Source organism: Paramisgurnus dabryanus, chromosome 19, assembly GCF_030506205.2.
Source record: "Paramisgurnus dabryanus chromosome 19, PD_genome_1.1, whole genome shotgun sequence".
Lineage (NCBI taxonomy): Eukaryota > Metazoa > Chordata > Actinopteri > Cypriniformes > Cobitidae > Paramisgurnus > Paramisgurnus dabryanus.
Window position 1 is genome coordinate 12,849,451 of NC_133355.1, and position 23,290 is coordinate 12,872,740.

Consider the following 23,290-nt stretch of genomic DNA (forward strand, 5'->3'; position numbering starts at 1 on the left):
GATATTGAGCAGTAGTTTATTTTGACGTGACGGTGGCTTTCTCTGTAAAAGTTAACGTTAGCAGTCAGTGCACATGCTAACAATTCCTGACTGCTAAATATATATAAATATAAAATGTCATCATGTATGATATGAAGCAAATATTACTGTGCCACTTAGTTCTCTAAATCTTTGTTTTATTTAAGAATATTGAGTATTCTTGTTTACTAAAATGTTTATTTAATGTAATTTATTTAAAGTGACATTGTACTTGGGAAAAACATGTCTGGATTATTTTGATAATTTAAGTTTGGTAATTTTTTTCTATTTTGCTATTCTATAAAAGTTTGCACTTTCAAATGTGTAGTGTGTGTTGGCTAAAGCTGTGAAGATTTTACTTTCTGCTATTATGATTGGTGGTAATAAGTGAAACTGGCAAAAACAAACGTTTTTTTTTTCTCAGGGTCGGGGTGGGGGGCATTATAAAGGAATTATGCTTAGGGCACCAAAATGGCTAGCAGCGGCACTGCCTTCACCCCAGTCTTCACTACATCGTACACTCTTAAAACGAATGTGTTAAATTAACACATCTTGTGTCTAGTTAAGGACAACACACCTAGTGTGTTGTCCTTAATTTAACACATCTCTGTGTTATTTTTGGAACAACACACTTTGTGTTGTTTTAACACATCTTGTGTTGTCCCTTTTATTTTTTATGAACTTAAATTACACATAATGTGTTAAAAACAACACATAATGTGTTAAATAGTTTAACACAAAGCAATGTGTTAAAATTAACACATCCCAGGGTGTGTTAATTTTAACACATTGCTTTGTGTTAAACTATTTAACACATTATGTGTTAATTTTAACACATTATGTGTCATTTTCTGTTGATTTAGAGTTCATATAAATAAAAGGGACAACACAAGATGTGTTAAAACAACACAAAGTGTGTTGTTCTAAAAATAACACAGAGATGTGTTAAATTAAGGACAACACACTAGATGTGTTGTCCTTAACTAGACACAAGATGTGTTAATTTAACACATTCGTTTTAAGAGTGTAATAGTATGTGGCAATATCTATGTTTTGTATTTGATTTACATTAGGTATTTGATCTTATTGTTGTTCTTGCCTGCCGTGCAGGCTTGCGACCTCAGATTGATGTGATAGGCTGATGAATGAATGACTGACCTCCAAAAATCTACAAATCAGGCAATCGCGGTGGAAAATGCCACCACATGACCTTACGCTGGCAACACACTGCCATTTTGGCTATATCCTGTGCACCAAACATTTTTAAGAGAGCACAGTATATGCACAGCTACCCTTCATACTGTAATCATAATTATTAACGTTAAACGTCAAAACCTTTTACGTATAGACTACACAGACAAAAAGAGAAAGTTTATGAATGATTTTATTGCTATTTTAAAACTCTTGTACACTCTTAAAACGAATGTGTTAAATTAACACATCTTGTGTCTAGTTAAGGACAACACACCTAGTGTGTTGTCCTTAATTTAACACATCCCTGTGTTATTTTTGGAACAACACACTTTGTGTTGTTTTAACACATCTTGTGTTGTCCCTTTTATTTTTTATGAACTTAAATTACACATAATGTGTTAAAAACAACACATAATGTGTTAAATAGTTTAACACAAAGCAATGTGTTAAAATTAACACATCCCAGGGTGTGTTAATTTTAACACATTGCTTTGTGTTAAACTATTTAACACATTATGTGTTAATTTTAACACATTATGTGTCATTTTCTGTTGATTTAGAGTTCATATAAATAAAAGGGACAACACAAGATGTGTTAAAACAACACAAAGTGTGTTGTTCTAAAAATAACACAGAGATGTGTTAAATTAAGGACAACACACTAGATGTGTTGTCCTTAACTAGACACAAGATGTGTTAATTTAACACATTCGTTTTAAGAGTGTAGCTACCCAACAATCACTTCTGTGATTGGCTGAAATGATCAACACTGCAAAAACAGTTAAAGAAACCTTTCATGCAACATAACAGATGATGTAAACTACATTTATTATTTATTTAATTGCATTGAAAGCATGTAATTTTTTTAAACTAATCTAACAAATTAATTGTTAACAAATACAATTTGATTGTAGTGTTATTTATAAAATGATTACAGGAATGCATTTTTGCATCATATTTTACCTCAGTCAGAGCACATAATGATTCCCCCTTTAGTGGTTAATCTAGATATCAACATTAGGAAATGGACTTTGAACATGCCTTGGCTTGAACTATCATCTTTGTACACAGTATCCGCGACCACACAATGACGACGCAGCGCTGTTGTGTAATAATTAATTAATTCCGTCCAGAATGAAGCAGAATGATTAAAACAGCAAAAATCTCTGGAAATTGATCTGAACTGATCATATTTTGTCCATGAAACAGTAGCAGATGAAATTATGCTTGGTTTTGGGGTTGAATGCAAAATCCTATTGACTCAAAAATCCGAGGGGGTATATGCCCCTAAGTTTAAATGGGCATTACGCCTATGCATACAGTACGTGGTCCTGCTCAGGTTGCTGTGGATAAAATGCATTAATGTAAATGTAATTATATTTGGCCCATATAATAAAAAACTATTCATTTTGCAGTGGTGTCAAAAGTATTCATATTCATTACTCAAGTAGAAGTATAGATACTAGGGTTTAAAAAGACTTTTGTAGAAGTTGAAGTATAAAAGTAAAAGTAATGTAAGGAAAAAAAATGTCATTACGGAAAAAACCGTAGGCCGCGCCACAGGGGCCTATTGTGCACTACACTATCTCCTCTAAAAACGTTTCTAAAGGCCATAATAACTATAGTGTTACATTAAAATGTTAATGTTAAAAAATTTCTTTTCATTTGGGGGCCGCGAAGGAATCCACTGTACACAAGGGAGGCCGCAAAAAAGGTTTGATAACCACTGCATTAAAGAACCATATGTGTACTACTGAGCATTAACATGTGTTCATAGAGAAGAAGATATGATGACTAGTTGCCTATAAATATTGTAATGGTGCAAAAAGTCAAACTTCAGAGCAGTGGTGCCCTCTTTAGTTAAAAAACAACAAAATCACACACAACTATAGTATGTGTAAGAATAGAAATATGCTATTGTTATCATTTATAATTTTATTTTGACAGCAACACAAACTACAAATATGCAATTATATATTATAGCCTATATTTCTGCATCTGTACTTGTGTTAGCTAATGGACTTTAGCTTAATCTAATGTGAGCTGATCTTACATGTCAGTATACTTACATATTTCTTGTAAGTAAATTAAAAGTCAGGTTTAAGGAAACAGCTGATGTCTATTAACAAAAGCAAAAGTTGGTATGGTTATGTGTTTTGATTGATTTAACACTCAAGCATTCAGCTAAGTAGGTTTTGTTAATGCAAATAAATTTTAGGACAGTTATTAGCATATACAAAACAACAGATGTCTTTGGCATAGATATATTTGCCATGCTTCAAAACGCAAAGCAGCAGAATGTCATTTAAAGGGCGTGTTGCAGGTTAACCACCACTGTCGATTAATGGGTACATAAATCACTTAAGATATGTGTATAATTTTTAAAATGTCTCAAAAATGGTCTTAAAGAACACTTTTTTTACGTTTTTGGTATTAACGGTTTTTTTTACGCAATTCTGCGATGACGTCACGCTGGGGAGAAGTGGAGAAAGCCTCAGCCAGAGCCATAGAGATAGATGAGACATTTATTGCTGTTTAATACTTGCGTATACAATTTGGAAATCATATATACATCGTAGGAAATATATAATGTGTTATACTGCAAAGATACCATGCTAATTATTATTTATGATATCTTTGGAGATAAATAAAACTTCGCAAATCTGCTGATTTGATCCATTCATGTCCTGACCACCAGGCTAGAGATTTTTAAACATCCTTAATCCACACTTACTAGTCTATCAAATAATATCTCAAATATATTGTTTTGTGAAATAAAAGGATGCTTTGTTATATTGTTTATGCGATTATAACGAATCACACGATCATTTTATACGCAGCAGTCAGCAGCTGCAGCACACTCGGATCCGACCGCATACATACTGTAATAAACAGGCGTTCGGCGGCTTTTTACATCACGACAGACTATGCCATTTGAGGAGGAACCGCTCATTGATCACCGTATTTTTATAAATCCTGTACATGTTTGGACCTGCCGAACAGGTTGAGCACTTTCATATACTTTGTTGAGCAGAGAGGCTGCACTTTGACCAGCGGGCTGCGGGAACCGGCGCCCATCCTGCCGCCAGACGGTGTTGTTAACTCGAAACGTATAACTATTATCAGATCCACCCACCGGGAAAGTCCCGACTCTCTCGATTGCCATTCTGCTACTGGCTGTAAGAAAGCGAGTGCGTTTGGGTCGCTGGTCCCCGCGAACAGATGTGACGTGCCTCACTCACCTTCCTGGATTAGAGACATGCTGCCAAAACCGTTTGTGCTGAAGATCGCATAAAGTTACACCCATTTCAGGCAAGATCATGGACCCCCTCAAGCCAGCATGCACGAGTATGTTAATTGTTTGTTTACTTTCTACACGAAGATATGCTAACGTTATGCTATCTGGCTGTCTGCCTATCTCTCTATACTAGCCTATCCATCTGTCTGTCTGTCTGTCTGTCTGTATGTCTGTCTGTCTGTCTGTCTATCTATTTATCTATTTATCTATAATCTGCGCTATCAGAACTGTACTTTACTCGTCTTTCTAAAGTCATTCTCAATGCTCTCAATGCGGCTTTGGTAAATTCTCCCCAGCGTGACGTCATACAGTGCGTTGTGGGGGAAAGGAGAATCATTGCAAACCGCTGTACTTTTTCATACTTTTTCGGGTTTTGTGATACCCAACAACATAAAATACAATGGATAACACTTTAAATGGTTATTACACACAAGCAAGTTGCACAAATTCGTAAAAAAAGAACCTGCAACACACACTTTAAGTTGCACAACTGAAGTTACATGATATAAATTGGTATTGTTACACTATTTTAATCACACAGATGAGTTGGTGTCAGCAGCCAGCTATATATTTACACAGGCTTGTGAATGTGAACTGACCTGAAAGTGATGCGCGAGTTTTATTTCGTACTTTTCCATTTGAAGACAGAATGCCGCGTTCTGTTACTGTACAAACGGATGGCGGATGATATCAAAGCATCGCGAGAGCAAACTGCTCCGCATGCTTTCTAATCGCTCTCGCGGTTCTTTTATGTTTATCTTTGCAGGGCTATCGAACAAACTTTTGATCATCTGCAGTCAGCTGGGGGGGCGGGGATTGCGTACAAACCCATAGATATGTATATAAAGGCTAGATGGCTCGTCCGCGCTGATGGCCAATTGAGTTGAACGTCCGCATTTTGGCGGCCATCTTAGGACAGGGCGTTCGCTCACTCGTAGCATTGAGTTTTTATGATGCAGGTACTTTTAAATGACCATAACTTGCTTAATTTTTTACCGATTTTCAAACGGATTGGTTTGTTATAAACGTCAAAGATGTACCTATGACACTGAATACGTATACTAAAAATAAATAAAAAATTCATGAAACATGTTAAAGCATCCATAATTATAGCCACGTTAATAACGTTTGTAAAAAACCAAACCGTTTGTAAATCCGTTAAGAATTCAGCAAGTTACGAGCATTTTAGTTGGCGTATGTCACTCACCTTCCGTCCACAGCAGCAGGGAGCAGCACTATGGCAGCACTGACCTAAGATGGCCGCCAAGTGACGACACAGCTGACTCCGCCTTGAGCCATCTAGCCTTTATATACATATCTATGTACAAACCAATAGGGTGTCGGAATTGTGTATGTTTATACTTCTCATCCAACCACATTCGCATTCATCCGGATGATGCAATTTATCAAGATAGGTTTTTTTTAACTTTGACAAACCGGAATGTAAAAAAAAGAAAACAAGCCGAAATTAATAGAAGTAACGAGCGATTTTTAAAATGTAAGGAGTAGAAAGTACAGATAATTGCGTGAAAATGTAAGGAGTAGAAGTAAAAAGTCGTCTGAAAAATAATTACTTAAGTAAAGTATAGATACCCAAAATATAAGGTAACGAAGTATTTGTACTTCGTTACTTGACACCTCTGCTGGAGAGGCTCATGCACTCACACTTTATTACAAAATAATCCCTGGTGGAGAGTGGATCTCAAACGTATCTACAGTATTAACAAAGTTATCATCACTAATCGTGGAGACTGTTGTGAAGAGAGGATAGCAGGTGCTCAGATCCACATTGGCAACAGTCTGGATAACAATGGGAACAACAATGAGCTGTAAGAGCTGTTAGTCTTTCTTAAACAATTTGCATCTGTCATAAACTGAATAAAGGATAAATAAAAGATATAACTTTTCCTTTGAATGTAAACATGTTTTAATCAGACGTATATGTCTTAATGTTTGTGTATTCACAGCGCTGCAAAAAATGTGTCCATTCCACTTGGAGGCACACAAACATTTACATTTGACCCTATTCAAGGGCAATTTGTCAACATCTTTCTACCAGGAAACCGAAAAGTCCTCACTCTGTGTGAGGTTGAAGTCTATTCAGGTAAAAAAAAAACTGACAGAAGTTACATATAAATGTATTAATGACTGTTATTTTATTAACTATAAGGTAACATGAACATCCAATTGTGCTCCATGCAAGTTTATTTTTTTTATTGTTTTGAATATACACTTTAAACAAAATGCCTGGGGTGTATTCCAGAAAGCTGGTTATGTGACTTACCCGGGTAAGTTTAGGAGTAAGCAAGCGGATAACCTCTGCTTTCGGTTCCAAAAACGGAGGTAACTTTCGGGTTATGTAAGTAGCCATAGCAACTGACTCTCTGAAGATAACCTGCTCAGGGTAAGTTCATTTTAGTTAATAAAACGAGGCTCCGGAGGATATCTGCGCATGCGTGTACTTATGATGAGCGTGCAGCGGGCGTGGAAGCATATATTTTGCATAATATTACAATGTTAAAGCATTTATTTTATTACATTTGCAGTCGCGAATATTTATTGCTGTCTTAAAAAATTTATGATTTTTTTTAAAGAAACAATTTTTTTATAACATGGATTGATATTTGTGATTGGACTAATTACTATACATTTAATTATGTCCATTATTAATAAAAAAAAATCATATTTGTGTTCGGACTAAATACTATACATTTAATTATGTCCATTATTAATAAATAAAAATTCTTATTTGTGTTCGGACTAAATACTATACATTTAATTATGTTCATTATTAATAGATCTCCAAATATCAGTGAATGTATGAAACACAATTTCATCAGTTAATTAATGTTAACAATAAAGTACATTTCCATATCAATTTTGTAAATTCCTAAATAACCTCATCTTTCACTTAATAATTTGAGATGAATCTAAAGTTCTAATAAATGTGTGTGCAAATACATTGTCATTGTCAGAAATCTTAACATACGGTATGTTACTTAAGTGACAATGTGGCAATGTTACAGTAAATGGGTATAACAAATAGAAACACATGATGCCTATCATAACAATAATTACTGAGGGACAGAAGTTACCTCTGCCTGCAGTGTCTGATAGTGCATCTAACCTGACCCACAAAATGACAACCATGAAGCACAGGCACGATTTAACACTGACCCACACAGTGACACAGGTGAAGCACAGACTTCATTGGGTGAAACACCATTGATTCACAGACATGGCATAGTGGTCAGAGATTTCCTATTATCAGTTAGAATCATGTAAATAATGAAATAAAATTATAAATATATTTTTCATAGTACAATATTTATTTCTTAAACATGCACTTCAGATCCTTAGCCCCCTCTCTACATTTGATCTATAGTTGGTCTTTTTCTAAATCACCTTTTTTCTTTAAAATGGGCCTTTTGTGCTTTCCTGAGCTATAATTTTTTAGCCAAAGGGAAATTGAGATATTTGGTTATATTAGATGATATTAGATGATACATTACTATTGACACTAATGTAACATTTCTATTCTCCAAACTTCTGTCACAGCAGATCCTAATCGTCCAATGCAAATGAATGATAATTTTTAGTGTAGTGTACTGAAAAGCATTACACAAAATTATTGAAAATCTGTAAGGACTATAAGGAAGCTTCCTATAAAAAGAGGGTGCATTAATCTATCAGCTATCAGTAAATGTTAAAAATGGTGATACAGTGTCATACAGTGGAAAGTCCAAAAACTAAACAGGGTCACCCAAAGGAGCAGAAGTAAAATAAGTACAATATAGTGAATATAATCATAGAACATTTTATGCATACACAATACAATGATATCTAAAAAAACTTTAAATAAGCCTTATTATTTATGCACTTTATGTGCCACAACCCTTACGAAAATTAACCATGGTTTTATTGGTGTAAAAGTGTAGTAACCATGGTTTTTGGTGCATTGATTACAATCAGCAAAACCATGGTTTTACTACACTAACCATGGTTTAACTATGGTTTTTGGGGAAAAAAGGTTACTTTGTGGTTACCATGGTTTTACTGTAACCATGTTTTTTTTTTTTAGCTGTACTAAAACCATTGTTAATTTTCGTAAGGGAAAAGATATTCATAATTCATATGTTTAAAATCATATATAAAATCTATGATTATTTTTACAGGCTTTTAAATAATATTTAAATAATACTGTGTGTATTTTCGTTGAGACACATATAATATTGGACTTAAATGGGGTAAAATAGGTTCGTATTAATTATTTAATTAATTAATTTTATCTGTTTTGTAAACACGCACTTCTAAGCCGATTACAAAATGTTGATTTTGCCAGAAAGTATTGGTTTATGATGTTTTTCTCATTTAAAAACTTTTAAGTTCTCTGACGTTTCCATGGTGACTCGTGAAATTTGTGATCCATTGACAATGCCTTTATGTTGTTACCGTGAGCGCGCGTTAACTCTGGGTTACTTTCAGCGGGTTGATTGAACTAGCTCTTAAACTGTGGAACCGACTTACCCTATGTAAGTTTGGGGTTGATCAACCCAAAGTTCAGGGTTGATCAACCCAAAGTTCAGGGTTAATCTGGTGGTAAGTTAACCCTGCTTTCTGCAATACACCCCTGTAACAAAATGGCCATTATAATTTACTTTAAAAATGAAAAAAGTGTTTTGTTGATTTTTTATGCTAAACAGGCAACATTGCTTTTGGAGCCAATGCTGTCCAGTCATCCACTTACAATGAATTAGCAGATGCTAAACATGCTGTAGATGGTAAAAGAAAATCACATTACATGAGGGGCTCATGCACTCACACCGCAATAGAAAATAATCCCTGGTGGAGAGTGGACCTGAAAGGTATATACAGTATTAACAAAGTTATCATCACTAATCGTGGAGACTGTTGTGGAGAGAAGATAATAGGTGCTCAGATCCGCATTGGGAACAGTCTGGATAACAATGGCAACAACAATGAGCTGTAAGGAATGTAGTTATTTGGTATAAAATAATTGTATAATTTTCTCCCATTTAAACATTTTTGGTTTGTGCATTTAAGAAAAAAACATTATAACATTTTAATTAAAAATGGTCTCTCAAATCTGCTGTAGGCTAATATAAAGGTGAAGGACAGTTTTTGTTGAATGAAGTTATTGGTTTTTACTTTATATGCCTATTCAGTGTGCAAGAAAAGGCATGCAATTTTAACTTTACACTCTGTTATGTATTTGCAGGGCTGCAACTATTTTCACTGCTCCTCTGCTCACAGAAACATTTGAGTTTAAGTCTATTCAGGGACGATATGTCAACATCTTTCTACCTGGAACAAAAAAAATCCTCACTCTGTGTGAGGTTGAGGTGTATACAGGTAAAAAACCGACAGAAGTTACATATCAATGTTAGAATGAATGACTGTTATTTTATTAACTAATCAATTGTACTCTGTGTAAGTTTTTTTTCATTGCTTTGAATATACACTCTTAACAAAAGTTTTTATCTTGTTTGTTTTCACAAAGAACACTTGGCACACTTATCCCTGGCAAGAAAAAATGCCCATTATAATTTACTTTATCAATGAAAGAAGTGTTTTGTTTATGTTTTATTCTAAACAGATAACATTGCTTTAGGAGCCAATGCTGTCCAGTCCTAGCCTGGCTCCGCCCTCCTACGTGCTTCCGCTTATTTTTCATTTCGCTTCAACAGTACGTCTGGGATTTCTCTATAGAGTTTCGTTTTCTCCTGCAAAAATCTGCAGGACCAATCAGCGAACAGATGGGGGTGGCTAAGAACGATGACGTTGAGGTCGTGCGTCAGTTTGAGTTGTAGTTCAGTAATGGCAGCGGAGAAAGACGTGAGAAAAGCTATTCGGTCCGTTGTTGCAAAACTGCCGAATATACAGAGGTTAAAGCCGGAGCAAGAACCAGGTTTGCTAACTTTTGTTTGTCTGATTATTCTGACTTCTTGTTTCCGGACGGTTTCGGTGCATGATATACGTCACGACCACATGTTAGCGATTGGCTTTGGCAGATCCTGAGTGACTCTGGGCAGATCCAATAGTTTTAAACTTCAACAATGGACCCTCCTTAACGGAAGTAACGCTTTGCTATGGAGCGTGGCCAGACTCTCTGTACAAATGAAATGAATGTACGAGAGTCTGGTTATACCAGGCTAGTCCAGTCCTCCACTTACAATGAATTAGCAGATGCTGATCTTGCTGTAGATGGTAACATAGAAACAAATTACCATAAGGGCTCCTGGGGTGTATTCCAGAAAGCTGGTTATGTGGCTTACCCGGGTAAGTTTAGGAGTAAGTAAGCGGATAACCTCTGCTTTCGGTTCCAAAAACGGAGGTAACTTTCGGGTTATGTAAGTAACCATAGCAACTGACTCTCTGAAGATAACCTGCTCCGGAGCAGGTTATGTTGCAGGGTAAGTTCATTTTAGTTAATAAAACGAGGCTTCGGAGGAAGTCTGCGCATGCGTGCACTTATGACGAGCGTACAGCGGGCGTGGAAGCATATATTTTGCATAATATTACAATGTTAAAGCATTTATTTTATTTTATTATATTTACAGTCGCGAATATTTATTGCTGTCTTAAAAAATGTGTGATATGAATTTTTTTTAAAGAAACTATTTTTTTAATAACATGGATTGTTATTGGTGATTGGACTAATTACTATAAATTTTATTATTAATTAAATTTAATTAAAAATTTATTCATATTTGTGTTCGGACTAAATACTATACATTTAATTATGTTCATTAGTAATATATCTCCAAATATCAGTGGATGTATGAAACATAATTCCATCAGTTAATTAATGTTAACAATAAAGTAAATTTCCCTATCAATTTTGTCAATTCATAAATAACCTCATCTTTCACTTACTAGATAATTTGAGATGAATCTAAAGTTATAATAAATGTGTGTGCAAATACATTGTCATTAATGAATCTTAACCTATGTTACTTAAGTGACAATGTGGCAATGTTACAGTAAATGGATATAACAAATAGAAACACATGATGCCTATCATAATAATAATTACTGAGGGATCGAAGTTACCCCTGCCTGCAGTCTCTGATAGGCATGTGCATCTGACCTGGCCCACAGAATGACACCCATGAAGCACAGGCATGATTTAACACTGACCCACATAGTGACACAGGTGAAGCACAGACTTCATTAGGTGAAACACCATTGAATCACAGACATGGCATAGTGGTCAGAGATTTTCTATTATATCAGTTAGAATCATGTACACAATGAAATGAAATTATAAATATATATTTCATAGTATAATATTTATTTCTTAAACATGCACTTCAGATCCTTAGCCCTCTCTCTACATTTGATCTATAGTTGGTGTTTTTCTAAATCACCTTTATTTCTTTAAAATTGACCTTTTGTAGCTGCTTTCCTGAGCTATCATTTTTGAGCAAAGGGAAATTGAGATATTTGCATATATTAGATGATACAGGACATATATTACAACATGTTACTATTGACACTAATGTAACATTTCTATTCTCCAATTCTGTCACAGCAGATCCTAATCGTCCAATGCAAATGAATGATCATTCTTAGTGTAGTGTAATGAAAAGCATTACACAACATTATTGAAAATCTGTAAGGACTGTAAGGAAGCTTTACAATTAAAAGAGGGTGCATTAATCTATCAGCTATCAGTAAATGTTAAAAAAGATGGTGACACAGTGTCATACAAGGAAAGTCCTAAAACTAAACAGGGTCACCCAAAGGAGCAGAAGTAAAATAAGTACAACATAGTGAATATTATCATAGTGCATTTTATGCCTACACAATACAATCATATCTAAAAAAAACAACAACTTTAAATAAGCCTTATGATGTATTTGCACTTTATGTGCCACAACTCTTATGAAATTAACCATGGTTTTATTGGTGTATAGTTGTAGTAACCATGTTTTTTTTGTGCATTGATTACTATCAGCAGAACCATGGTTTTACTACTCACTAAAAACAGTTGGGTTAAAAATAACCCAATAAATAACCCAATGGTGGGTTACTATAGCACCGACCCATTGTTGGGTTATTTTAACCCAATGCATTGGGTAGAAAGTTTTACCCAATTAGTTGGGTTATGAAATAACCAGTTTGTTGGGTTATTTTTGCAATGCTGTTTTAACCCCATTATTATTATTATTATTATTATTTATTACTATTATTTGCTTTATAAATAAATAATTCAAAACTTACAAATACATTTATAATGCTTTAATTTCATTTAGTCATTTGCACCTGCATTTAAATGTATAAATACATACATGTATAGAAGCATAAATACATACACACATACATACATATACGTATACATACATACATAAATAAACAAAAACATAAGAACAAAACAAATCTACTCAATCTTATCCAACTAAAAACTGCTTAAAAGCATAGTTCACACATTTTGTCATCATTTTCTCCCTCTCATGTTGTTATAAACCTGTATTTAAGTCTTTACTTTGATAACCACAAAGGTATATTTCAAAGAATGTTTAAAAAATAAAACCGATCATGAGCCCCATTCATTTTCATAGTATTCTTTTTTCCTACTATAACAGTCAATGGGGCTCATGATCTGTTTGGTTTCAAACATTACTCAAAATATCTTCCTTTGTGGTCATCAGAACAAAAAAATGTGTACAGGTTTGTAACGACAGGAGAGGAATTATGACAATTTTCATTTTTGGGGGAACTGTCCCTTTAAGCAGGTGACAGTGTGTTCAGGAAACATCACATGGTACAAAATGTATTGTGTGTTACAGAAACTACTTAACAGTAGTGAAAGGCTTGGGATACTCTGTATAAAATGTAAAAAAAAATATTAAAGCACATGTCAACTGCTGGTCTTGCTCCAGGGCCATGCCTCCCCACGATAACAAAGGCTTGTGATTAGTCGAATTCATCCCATAGGAGGACATGGGGTCTTCGTCATACCTCCTCCTCCAAATACTGAATTATGTTTGTTTTCTGACCTGAAGACAGAATTTTCACAATGTAAATATGCACACATAAACAGGTTAAAAAAAACAAGTGTCATAAATGATACTTACAGGTTGCAAATTAATAAATGTTTGCTTTGCCTCTTGGTACTGTAGGAAGGCTGAACCATCTTGCTGGCCATTTTGTAAGGTTTTTAATGCAACATCTCCAAGAATGTCTACATTTAAAGAAAAGAATAATTAATTAAATCTCAAAGCAAACACATCTGGCACGCTGAATAAATACTCTACTTTGACAGTAGATGGCGCTGAATTGCAAATTCAACCGTTACCGGGGTTACAGTAAACAGTAGTAGACGTGCAGCGCTTTATCAGGGATTATACTGAAGTAAGACGACAATAAAATGCCATCGAGTCATTTCTTAAGACATTTACATTCAGAATCACATTTATATTACAGCTCTGTGTCTATAACACAGACCGGCTAAAAAAATATTTGGAGCAAAAAACAGCCGGTTGCATCCATTACAAAAGTTAAAAAACGGTTTTTACTACACTTTAAACAAAACAACATTGTCTGTTACAGAAAGCATGGTTAAAGCAATATGACAATCAATACGCCATGAAACTAACGTTATACTACTAAAAGAAGAAATGATTCATTTTCGTAAGGGCTCATGCTGTTGGTGCTGTTTAGTATTAAAATAAATTGCAATGTCTCTCTACGTTTATGATTGCTTAAAAACGCGTTTGTCATCGATAACAGTTAATGAATGGAACAGGTGTAACGGACAAAAACTAGACAACAGCGTTTTTGTACACTTATTTAAACGTGACTGATAGTTTACTGTGTGTTAGAGCTTAAAGACACTTTGTAGCAAAATAAAACATTACACAGAGATATATATTTTAAAACGTACCTCTCGTGTCTGTCCGCACTCAGCAGTGGCACCGGTCAACCGTTGAAATTCAAAATGCGTGACGTGAGCCCGATTTTAACCCAACTCTCTGGGTTGTTATGGAAATAACCCAATACAAGCTAGGAATAACCCAACAGAACAACCCAATACGTTTAACCCACCTATTGGGTAAAACAAATAACCCAACGGTTTTTAGAGTGTACACTAACCATCGTTTAACTATGTTTTTTTGAAAACCATGGTTATTTTGTGGTTACCATGGTTTTACTGTAACCATGTTTTTTACTGTAGTAAAACCATTGTTACTTTTCACAGGGGAAAATATATTCATAATTCATATGTTTACAATCATATATAAAATCTATGATTATTTTGACTATATTAATTATTTTAGATTGTTTTAGATTATTTTAAATAAAATTGTGTGTATTTTCGTTGAGACACATATAATATTGGACTTAAATGGGGTAAAATGGGTTCGTATTAATTATTTAATTAATTAATTTGATCTGTTTTGTAATCACGCACTTCTAAGCCGATTATAAAACGTTGATTTTGCCAGAAAATATTAGTTTATAATGTTATTTCTCATTTAAAAACTTTTAAGTTCTCTGACGTTTCCATGGTGACTCGTGAAATCTGCGATCCATTGACAATGCCTTTATGTTGTTACCATGAGCGCGCGTTAACTCTGGGTTACTTTCAGCGAGTTGATTGACCTAACTCTTAAACTGTGTTTTGGAACCGACATACCCCGAGTAAGCAAGTTTGGGGTTGATCAACCCAAAGTTCGGGGTTAATCTGATGGTAAGTTAACCCTGCTTTCTGGAATACACCCCTGCACTCATACTACAAATGAAAATAATCCCTGGTGGAGAGTGGACCTTGAAGGTATCTACAGTATTAACAAAGTTATCATCACTAATCGTGAAGACTGTTGTGGAGAGAGGATAATAGGTGCTCAGATCCGCATTGGCAACAGTCTGGATAACAATGGCAACAACAATAAGCTGTAAGGAATGTAGATATGTGTTGCAAAATGTTCTCCTATTTAGGGCTGTGACGGTCATTATATAACCGTGAGACCGACGGTTATAGTTGAACACCGTCATTAGAACTCTATAACCGGCAAAACCGTGTTATTAAAATATTTAAAAAACATTTTTATCATAAAGAATTTTTAAATACTATTTAAAACAATTGTTAACAGTCTGTGTTATACGCCCCACCATGTTCTCACGCAGTTTAAAATACAGAGCGGAGCAGACACTGACAACGCGCTGACATACAGGACAGACCAGGTTACTTTTCGGTTACTTTTGAGATTAAACATATTAAACAAAGTCTCACCTTTCAAATCAACCCAGTCTCACGGCAGTTCGTGACATAGTCACGTAATTTAATCTATTGATTCGTGTTCATGGACACGATTTTCCCCTTTTTTTCGTGCTAGTCAGAACGACTTTCAATCTAATGTATTTCAATAGGAAGTATTTTTCGTGCCTGCACCACGTTTTTTTGTCCTATTATTTTTTCGTGTATTTCAGCACGAATTTAATCTAATGTATTGCAATAGTATATACCCGGGAGCTGTATTGTTTTACTTTATTTGTCATTAATTTATTACACTTTAAGCGCTATTTACTCAACATTTAATCAGGAGATGTTTCTCCTTTTTTATTTGTTTAATATTCTGCATGATGATCGCCATTGTAAACCATCGTCAGCAGTACATAATTGTTAATTTACGAGATGGCAGAGTTTTGCTACTGCAATCGTTTCCAAATGTTGCCGTTTTTTCTGAGAAATATTGATTTTTCGATCGGTTTCGTGTGTCAAATACAAGAGTAAATACTACAGTACCCATGAGCCTTATCGACATCTACTATGGTGAAGGCACCAGCTGAAACGACATGTGGGCCCGCTGCAGATCACAATATTTTCTCAACACATGAACACTAACGTGTGCTTGATAGTTCAACAATACGATGTTATGGCCATCAATTTTGATTGTTTCTACTTTGATTGTAAAAAAAAAATAAGTCAGTTTCGACGCCTGCATTTCCCAGAATCCTCTCTGCCTCCGTTGCTATGGAATCTGAGCCAGTCCTCTTTGCTATTGGGTGATTTCTTCTTCGGTACTCGTAATTGACAGGGATTCTCTCATTACGCGTAAATCACTGTTCAGGTAAGTCACGATGCTTTCGTTTAAAGTTCACTATTTGTATAAATGTTATACTTTACGCCTTTCTTTTGGCATTAGGCTGACATTGTCATACCCGTGCGAAAATTAACCATGTTTTTGTGGTAAAAGTGTAGTAACCACGGTTTGTGTGTATCGATTATTTGCTAAATGGTTTTACTAAACCAAACATGGTTTAACTTCTTTTTCAAATCCATGGTTATTTCTTAACTGTAGTAAAACAATGTTTAATTTTCGCAAGGGAAGTCTAACGTAATTAAAGTCCCATTAAAGGTGCTCTAAGCGAATTGAAGCGTTTTAGACCATAAAACATTTTTTGTTACATACCGGAAACATCTCCTCACTATCTGCTTGCTGCCTGTCCGCTGATCAAACTGTAAAAAAACGCGATCTCTGTAGACAGCCCAGGCTTCACAAACGGCAATATCAACAAATGGCCAAACCTAGCCAGCACAAAACAAAACAAAGTATTCCAGCCAATAAACGGCAAGAAGGATTTGGGGGTGGGGGTTGGGCGCGTTCATGAAAGCACGGAAGGGAGGGGGAGGGGGAGGAGTTAGCTACGCTCTGTCTGTTTGAAATTTTTTTTTTTTTTTTTTTTATTGAACAAACATACAACATGACAAGACATCCAAAGAGATAAAATGTTAAGGAATTTGGGTTTACAATACACAAAGAAAAAAAATAAATAAATAAAATAAGTAAATAAAACTATTACAAAAATAAAATGAGACAGCATAGTTCAATTTTCAATTAACTTCAATTCTTTGGCATATAACAATGTATCTCTACATTTTTTGTTATCAATACATTGGATAGACTCAATATATACATCAAAGTCAATCATGAAAACTTTCAAGCAAGGTTTTAAATTATTTCTTCTACTTTTGTGAATATGAAATTTTCCAAATAAAATCATAATATTCATCATAAATTTAACAGATGGATTATTTGATTCAAAATACAAGATAACATCTTTGGATGTTAATTCACAATTATAACCAGACTTCTGTTGAAAGTGTATAGATAAATCTTCCCAGAATTTTTTGGAGTGACAACATTCAAAAAAAAGATGTAAAGTTCTTTCTGGCTCATCTGAGCAAAATGAACATTTTTCATCAATATCCATAAATTTTGATAAAGTATAATTACTAACAAAGATATTATGAAGTATTTTCAGATGCACTTCTCGAAGTTTGTTAGATATGCAAAACCGAAAGGGAAGTAACCAAGCTTTTTTCCAAATAGTCTCTGGAAAACAACTGTCCCAAAAAAATTTCCCTCTAGGCTTAATACATCTCTTTTCATAAAATAGATTCCTAATAAACTTATTTGTGCATTTTTTACTATTAATATCCACCCCATTTAAATAAAGAACAGGATCTATTCTACAAATGTTAAGGGATGACATATGGCTTCTCATTAACATCAATAAACCTGTGGGAATGGCTTTAATTACAGAATAATATTCTCTGTATTTAATAGGAAATGCCCATTTAGTCATAAAATTTTCATAAGAAAGTAATTGAGCTGACTGATCAAAAAGGTCAGACACAAAATAAATTCCTTTATCCATCCAACTCTGTAAATAAATAGATTTCCGGTTAACTGTAATATAGGCATTATTCCACAAGATTGCTTTATGTGGAGAGAAGTTATGTACGTAACATAACTTCCAGGCCTTGAGAGCTTGTTGATAGAAATTGGATAACGCCACAGGCAATTTGTTAGTAGAATAATCACACATTAACAAAAAACGTAAACCTCCAACCTTCTTGAAAACATTGTATGGTATAAAAAACCATATTGAGTCTGATTTAAGGAGACAGTTTCTGAGCCATTTGACTTTGAAAGTATAGTTTAAATCAAAAAAATCCAAAAGCTCGAATCCCCCTTCATTCCTTGGAGCCTGCAGAACTTCCTTTCTTAAATGATGATGTCTATTTCTCCAAACAAATTTAGTAAATAAATCATTAATTTTCTTACAAATTGAATCTTGAACAAAGAGGGATAATGCCGGATAAACAAACCTAGATACCCCTTCTACCTTGGTTAGAAGGACTCTACCTATAATAGTCAAGTCTCTTTGAAGCCAGTTATTAAATATTTTTTGGGCTTTTGCAAGTTTAGGGGAAAAATTTAGTTCTTGTCTCTCCACTTTATCTTTTGTAACATTTATTCCTAAATACTTAATCTTATTTTTTACTGGGATGTTACATAACATTATTTCATTTGATTCATAAAGGCACATTATTTCACATTTTGTTACATTTAACCTTAAACCAGAAGCAACAGAAAAGGTGTTTACTAACTGTAAAGCTGCAGGCAACTGTTCTTTATCTTTCAAGAAAAGAACAGTATCATCTGCCAGCTGAGTCAATCTAATCTGTTTGTTGAAGATGGTAATTCCTTGAACAATTGGAGAATTCAAAACTTTAATGGACAGAAACTCTACTACAATAAGAAATAAAAAGGGGGATATAGGACATCCTTGACGCACTCCTCTACAAATGGGAAATCTTTTAGAAGTGTTTGGATATAAATTAATAGAACTATTAATACCTCTGTGAAACATTTCAATTATAGAAACAAATCTTTCCCCAAAACCAAACAATTTAAGTGCCCTATACATAAATTGATGCTCAATAGTGTCAAAAGCTTTATGGAAATCAAGAAAAACAATTAAAGCCTCTGATTCCACCAAATTTGAATAGTCTAATAAATCCAAAATCAGTCTAATGTTCCAGCTTATGCCGACCAGCCATGAACCCGGTTTGACACTCATTTATAATTTCGTTTAGACCTTTTTTTAAACGAACCGCATAAACACGAGATAACAATTTATAATCTACATTTAATAAAGTTATAGGTCGCCAGCTATCCAAAATCAAATGATCTTTATCTGGTTTTGGGAGTAAGGTTATTAGTCCCTGTTTCATAGTAGTTGATAATTCATTTGATTCAATACATTCCTTATACATTTCAAATAATGGATTTTCAATAATATCCCAAAAACAGAGATAAAATTCAACTGAGAGACCATCTGTGCCTGGCGATTTATTTATTTATTTATTTATTTTTCATTGAACGAATAGCTGTAACCAACTCTTGCTTCCCTAGTTTTTCATCACAAAGGTCTCGAAATTGAGTCGAAATAGATGGGACCCATTGCTTAACTGATTCAAAGAAGCCAGAACATTTATCCAAATCAAATTCAGATTTATATAAATGGGAGTAAAAGGATTCAACATAATTTGCAATCAATTTTGGATTTGAAGTGGGTACATCATCAATTTTAAGAGAGGAAATCATTTGTCTTTTATAATTTCGTTTTTCTAATGAAAAAAAGTAGCTTGTGTTCTTTTCCCCCTTTTCTAACCACTTTGCTCTGGAACGAATAAATGCTCCTTTTGCTGTATTGATATAAATCTGATCAATTTGAGTTTTTAATGTCTCCAATCTTACTTTTTCATCTTCTGTAAGGTTATCTTTTTTCAAAAGTAAGTTTAATTCTATCATAAGTGCCTTTTCCTTATTTAGTTGATCATTTTTTACTAATTTACTAAAATTTACGGCAGACTGCCTAACTTTAAATTTAAATAACTCCCATTTCTTCACATGTGACATTTGCTTACTCCCAAAAATCTGTTGAGCGTCTTCTCGAACTTGTGTAATAAAGCCCTCATTATTAAGCAATTTGTTATTTAATTTCCAATAGCCTCGCATACTATTATTTTTAATATCACAACCAGAGGGTACCAAAATAATCATTTTATGATCCGAAAGAGGTGCATGAGAATAAGTAACCTCAGTAACATACTTAACACATCCTGGGTCAATTAACCATAAATCAATCCTTGACTGTAAGGACCTAGAGGAGTTACTCCATGAGTAATCCCTTTCGTTAAAGTTCAAGAATCTCCAAATATCCACTATAGAAAAATGGGTACATAGAAAGGTAGTAAATTTAAACTTTGAAGAAGGTGTCGTATGAGGAGGGAAACGATCTAAGAAATCATCAGGGGCATCATTAAAATCACCGCCCATTATCAAAAAAGCATTTTGATATTTCCCCATTAATACTGATACAGATTGTGTGATCTCTTTAGACATATTTTTAGCTTGACCTGAAGAATTATGACCATAAACATTCCCCAAAACGAATACAGAGTTATCCAGTTTAACAACCAAAAGTAACCATCTACCTTCTTTGGAGGTACACTCTTAGAAGACATTGAACCTTTAGAGTTAAAAAAAGAACCAAGAAGTTCAAATATGAACTTTTAATAATTATAAAGGTTCAAAGTTGAACTTACAGGTTCTATAAATACCCTTGGTTATTTAGACAGTTCTTTTTAGAACCTTTGTTGTTGTCAAAGGGTTCATTTTAGATCCTGACCTTTTGTGAAGGTTCCTTTATGAACCTTTTCTAAAATGGAGTCAGACTGTTAAGATTTTATAATTGTATAGGCTAATAATAAGAATAATAATTATAATAATAATAATATCCTTAATAATACAAGAAGCCTATACAATCTGCATGATCTGCATATTATTATTATTATTAATATTAGTAGTAGTAGTAGTAGTAGTAGTAGTATTACAATAAGGTTGTTTTTGTTATGTTTAGTTCATGCCTATTCACATGAACTAACAATGAACAATACTACAGCATTCATCACTCGTCTTAGTTCATGTTAATTTCAGCATTTACTAATACATTATTAAAATATAAAGTTGTAACTGTTAAATGAGTTAATACACAATGAACTAATTAACTAATATTGTATTGACATTAACAAACCTTAATAAAGACATATAAATGTTAATGCATTTTCTAAGGTTAACAAAAACAACCTTGTGTGTTATCATTAATATAGCCTATTTATTATTTTTTTTTTGTTATTACATATGTAACGAATTGTGTGTGTGTGTGTGTGTGTGTGTGCGTGCGTGTGTGTGCAGTAGCCTAAGCTTCATTTGGGTCTATTCAAATGAACCTCAATAGATGATTTGCGACAGGTACCAATCAAAAGCATCTCCAAGTGTCATTCAGAACCTATTTAATGCATGTATAATAAAATAAATAAGATATGCCAGAACATAATCTTTTACCAACGGCAACATCCTCTGAAACCAGGGGCGAAAATCTCATCTAAATGTTGGGGGGGACAATAAACATAAAATTTTTCAAGAACAATTTTTGAAGGGGACACCAATAATACAGGCAAAATTGTACTTGCAAGGAAATGGGTACAGATAGAAAACGTTTCTCTTTCTCTATGAACGGACGCAAATTTAATTTTAATACATATGAATGCAGAGGTGAAAAGAGTAATACAATTTTCTACTTAAGTAATAGTAAAGTTACTTTAATAATATGTTACTTAAGTAAAAGTAAAGTTACTTTAATAATATTTTACTTAAGTAAAAGTAAAGTTACTGGTCTAAAAATCTACTCAAGTAAAAAGTCATTTTAATTTTAAGAGTTACTTTTTTACAGCGGGGAGAGGTTTCTAGTATAGTTCACAAAGGAAGGATATATACATCTCAAACTATGTTTTTAATTGTAAACATCTCTACAATTAAAGTGCAATAACAAATGTTAATAAAATAAAAAGCTTTTTATAACTAAGAAACATTTATGGAATTATTTAATGATTTTTACAGGTGAGTTATGCACTTTTGAAGCAAAAATAATATGAGGTCAGCAGCTAGTAAATACAATCATTATATGAAGGTTGTAATTGATGTATTGCTGGTAACATACATTGTTATTAAACTATATACATAAATGAACATATAATGAGATGAGTGCCATGGCTATACACTATACATCCTTTACACGTTTATTAGCTCCCAGACCTGTGTACCTGATGTCTTTCAATCTATCTCTCTCGCGCTCTCTCTCTCTCTGCAATGTCTAATGATCTGCGCATTCTCGAGGACGTTCTCAAGTTGTTTGACTTGACGCGAAGCTGCTAGACCTCGGAAGATAATGCGCATGTATTAAAAATGCATCGTGCAAATTAGCGGTTAAACACGGTCGGCAATTCTCAAACTCCGTACTCAAGAGCATGAACCCTACCTGAATGAAACAATCGCTTTGCGTCAATGGCCAGGGGTTTCTTTCGTAAGAATTGAATTGAGGGTCTGCATTAGCCTGCGCCTGTCTCGTCCCTCTCCATGGTTCTTTTTGCGCGTTCCCCCGCCCATCAATCAATCATCCGACCGTGGCGCGTCTTTATCACCTTACTTTTTTATTTATTTTTACTCAGTAACGGATATGATTTAACATGTAGCGAAGTAACCAACAATACTTTAAACATACTTAAGTAAAAGTAAAGTACAGATTTTAAAAACTACTCAAAGTAAAAGTACACAAAAAACTCAGTTACAGCAAGGTGAGTAAATGTAATTTGTTACTTTCAGCTCTGCCTCACCTCTGCATGAATGCATAAAAATGTTTTCTTGATCGTTTATCTGCTTCTGTTCTCAGAAAACGAAATATGTTCATGTTTATATGTCAAAATAGTCCAGTTTTAAAACATATGAGGATAAACTGATAAGTGATGGGAAACGTTGTATTGTATATAGCTTATTAACGCGTCGGCTCCGTACACTTCTCTACCACCGGAATGTGTGGTGGTGAGGTAAAAGGGGCGTG

General features: G+C 34.1%; 1 protein-coding gene across 2 annotated transcripts in view; it reads left to right on the forward strand.

Annotated features, from left to right (window-relative positions):
- LOC135779296 (fucolectin-like) overlaps positions 1-23,290 on the forward strand; it is a 97,742-nt gene that overhangs the window by 17,582 nt on the left and 56,870 nt on the right. Inside the window, exon 5 of one of the 2 annotated variants that reach the window (XM_073812696.1) lies at positions 10,128-10,150. In XM_073812696.1, the coding sequence (XP_073668797.1) occupies positions 10,128-10,150 (23 nt within the window). Of the gene's footprint in view, positions 1-10,127; positions 10,181-23,290 lie in introns of those variants that run through there. The other variant, XM_073812697.1, reaches the window with a different exon arrangement.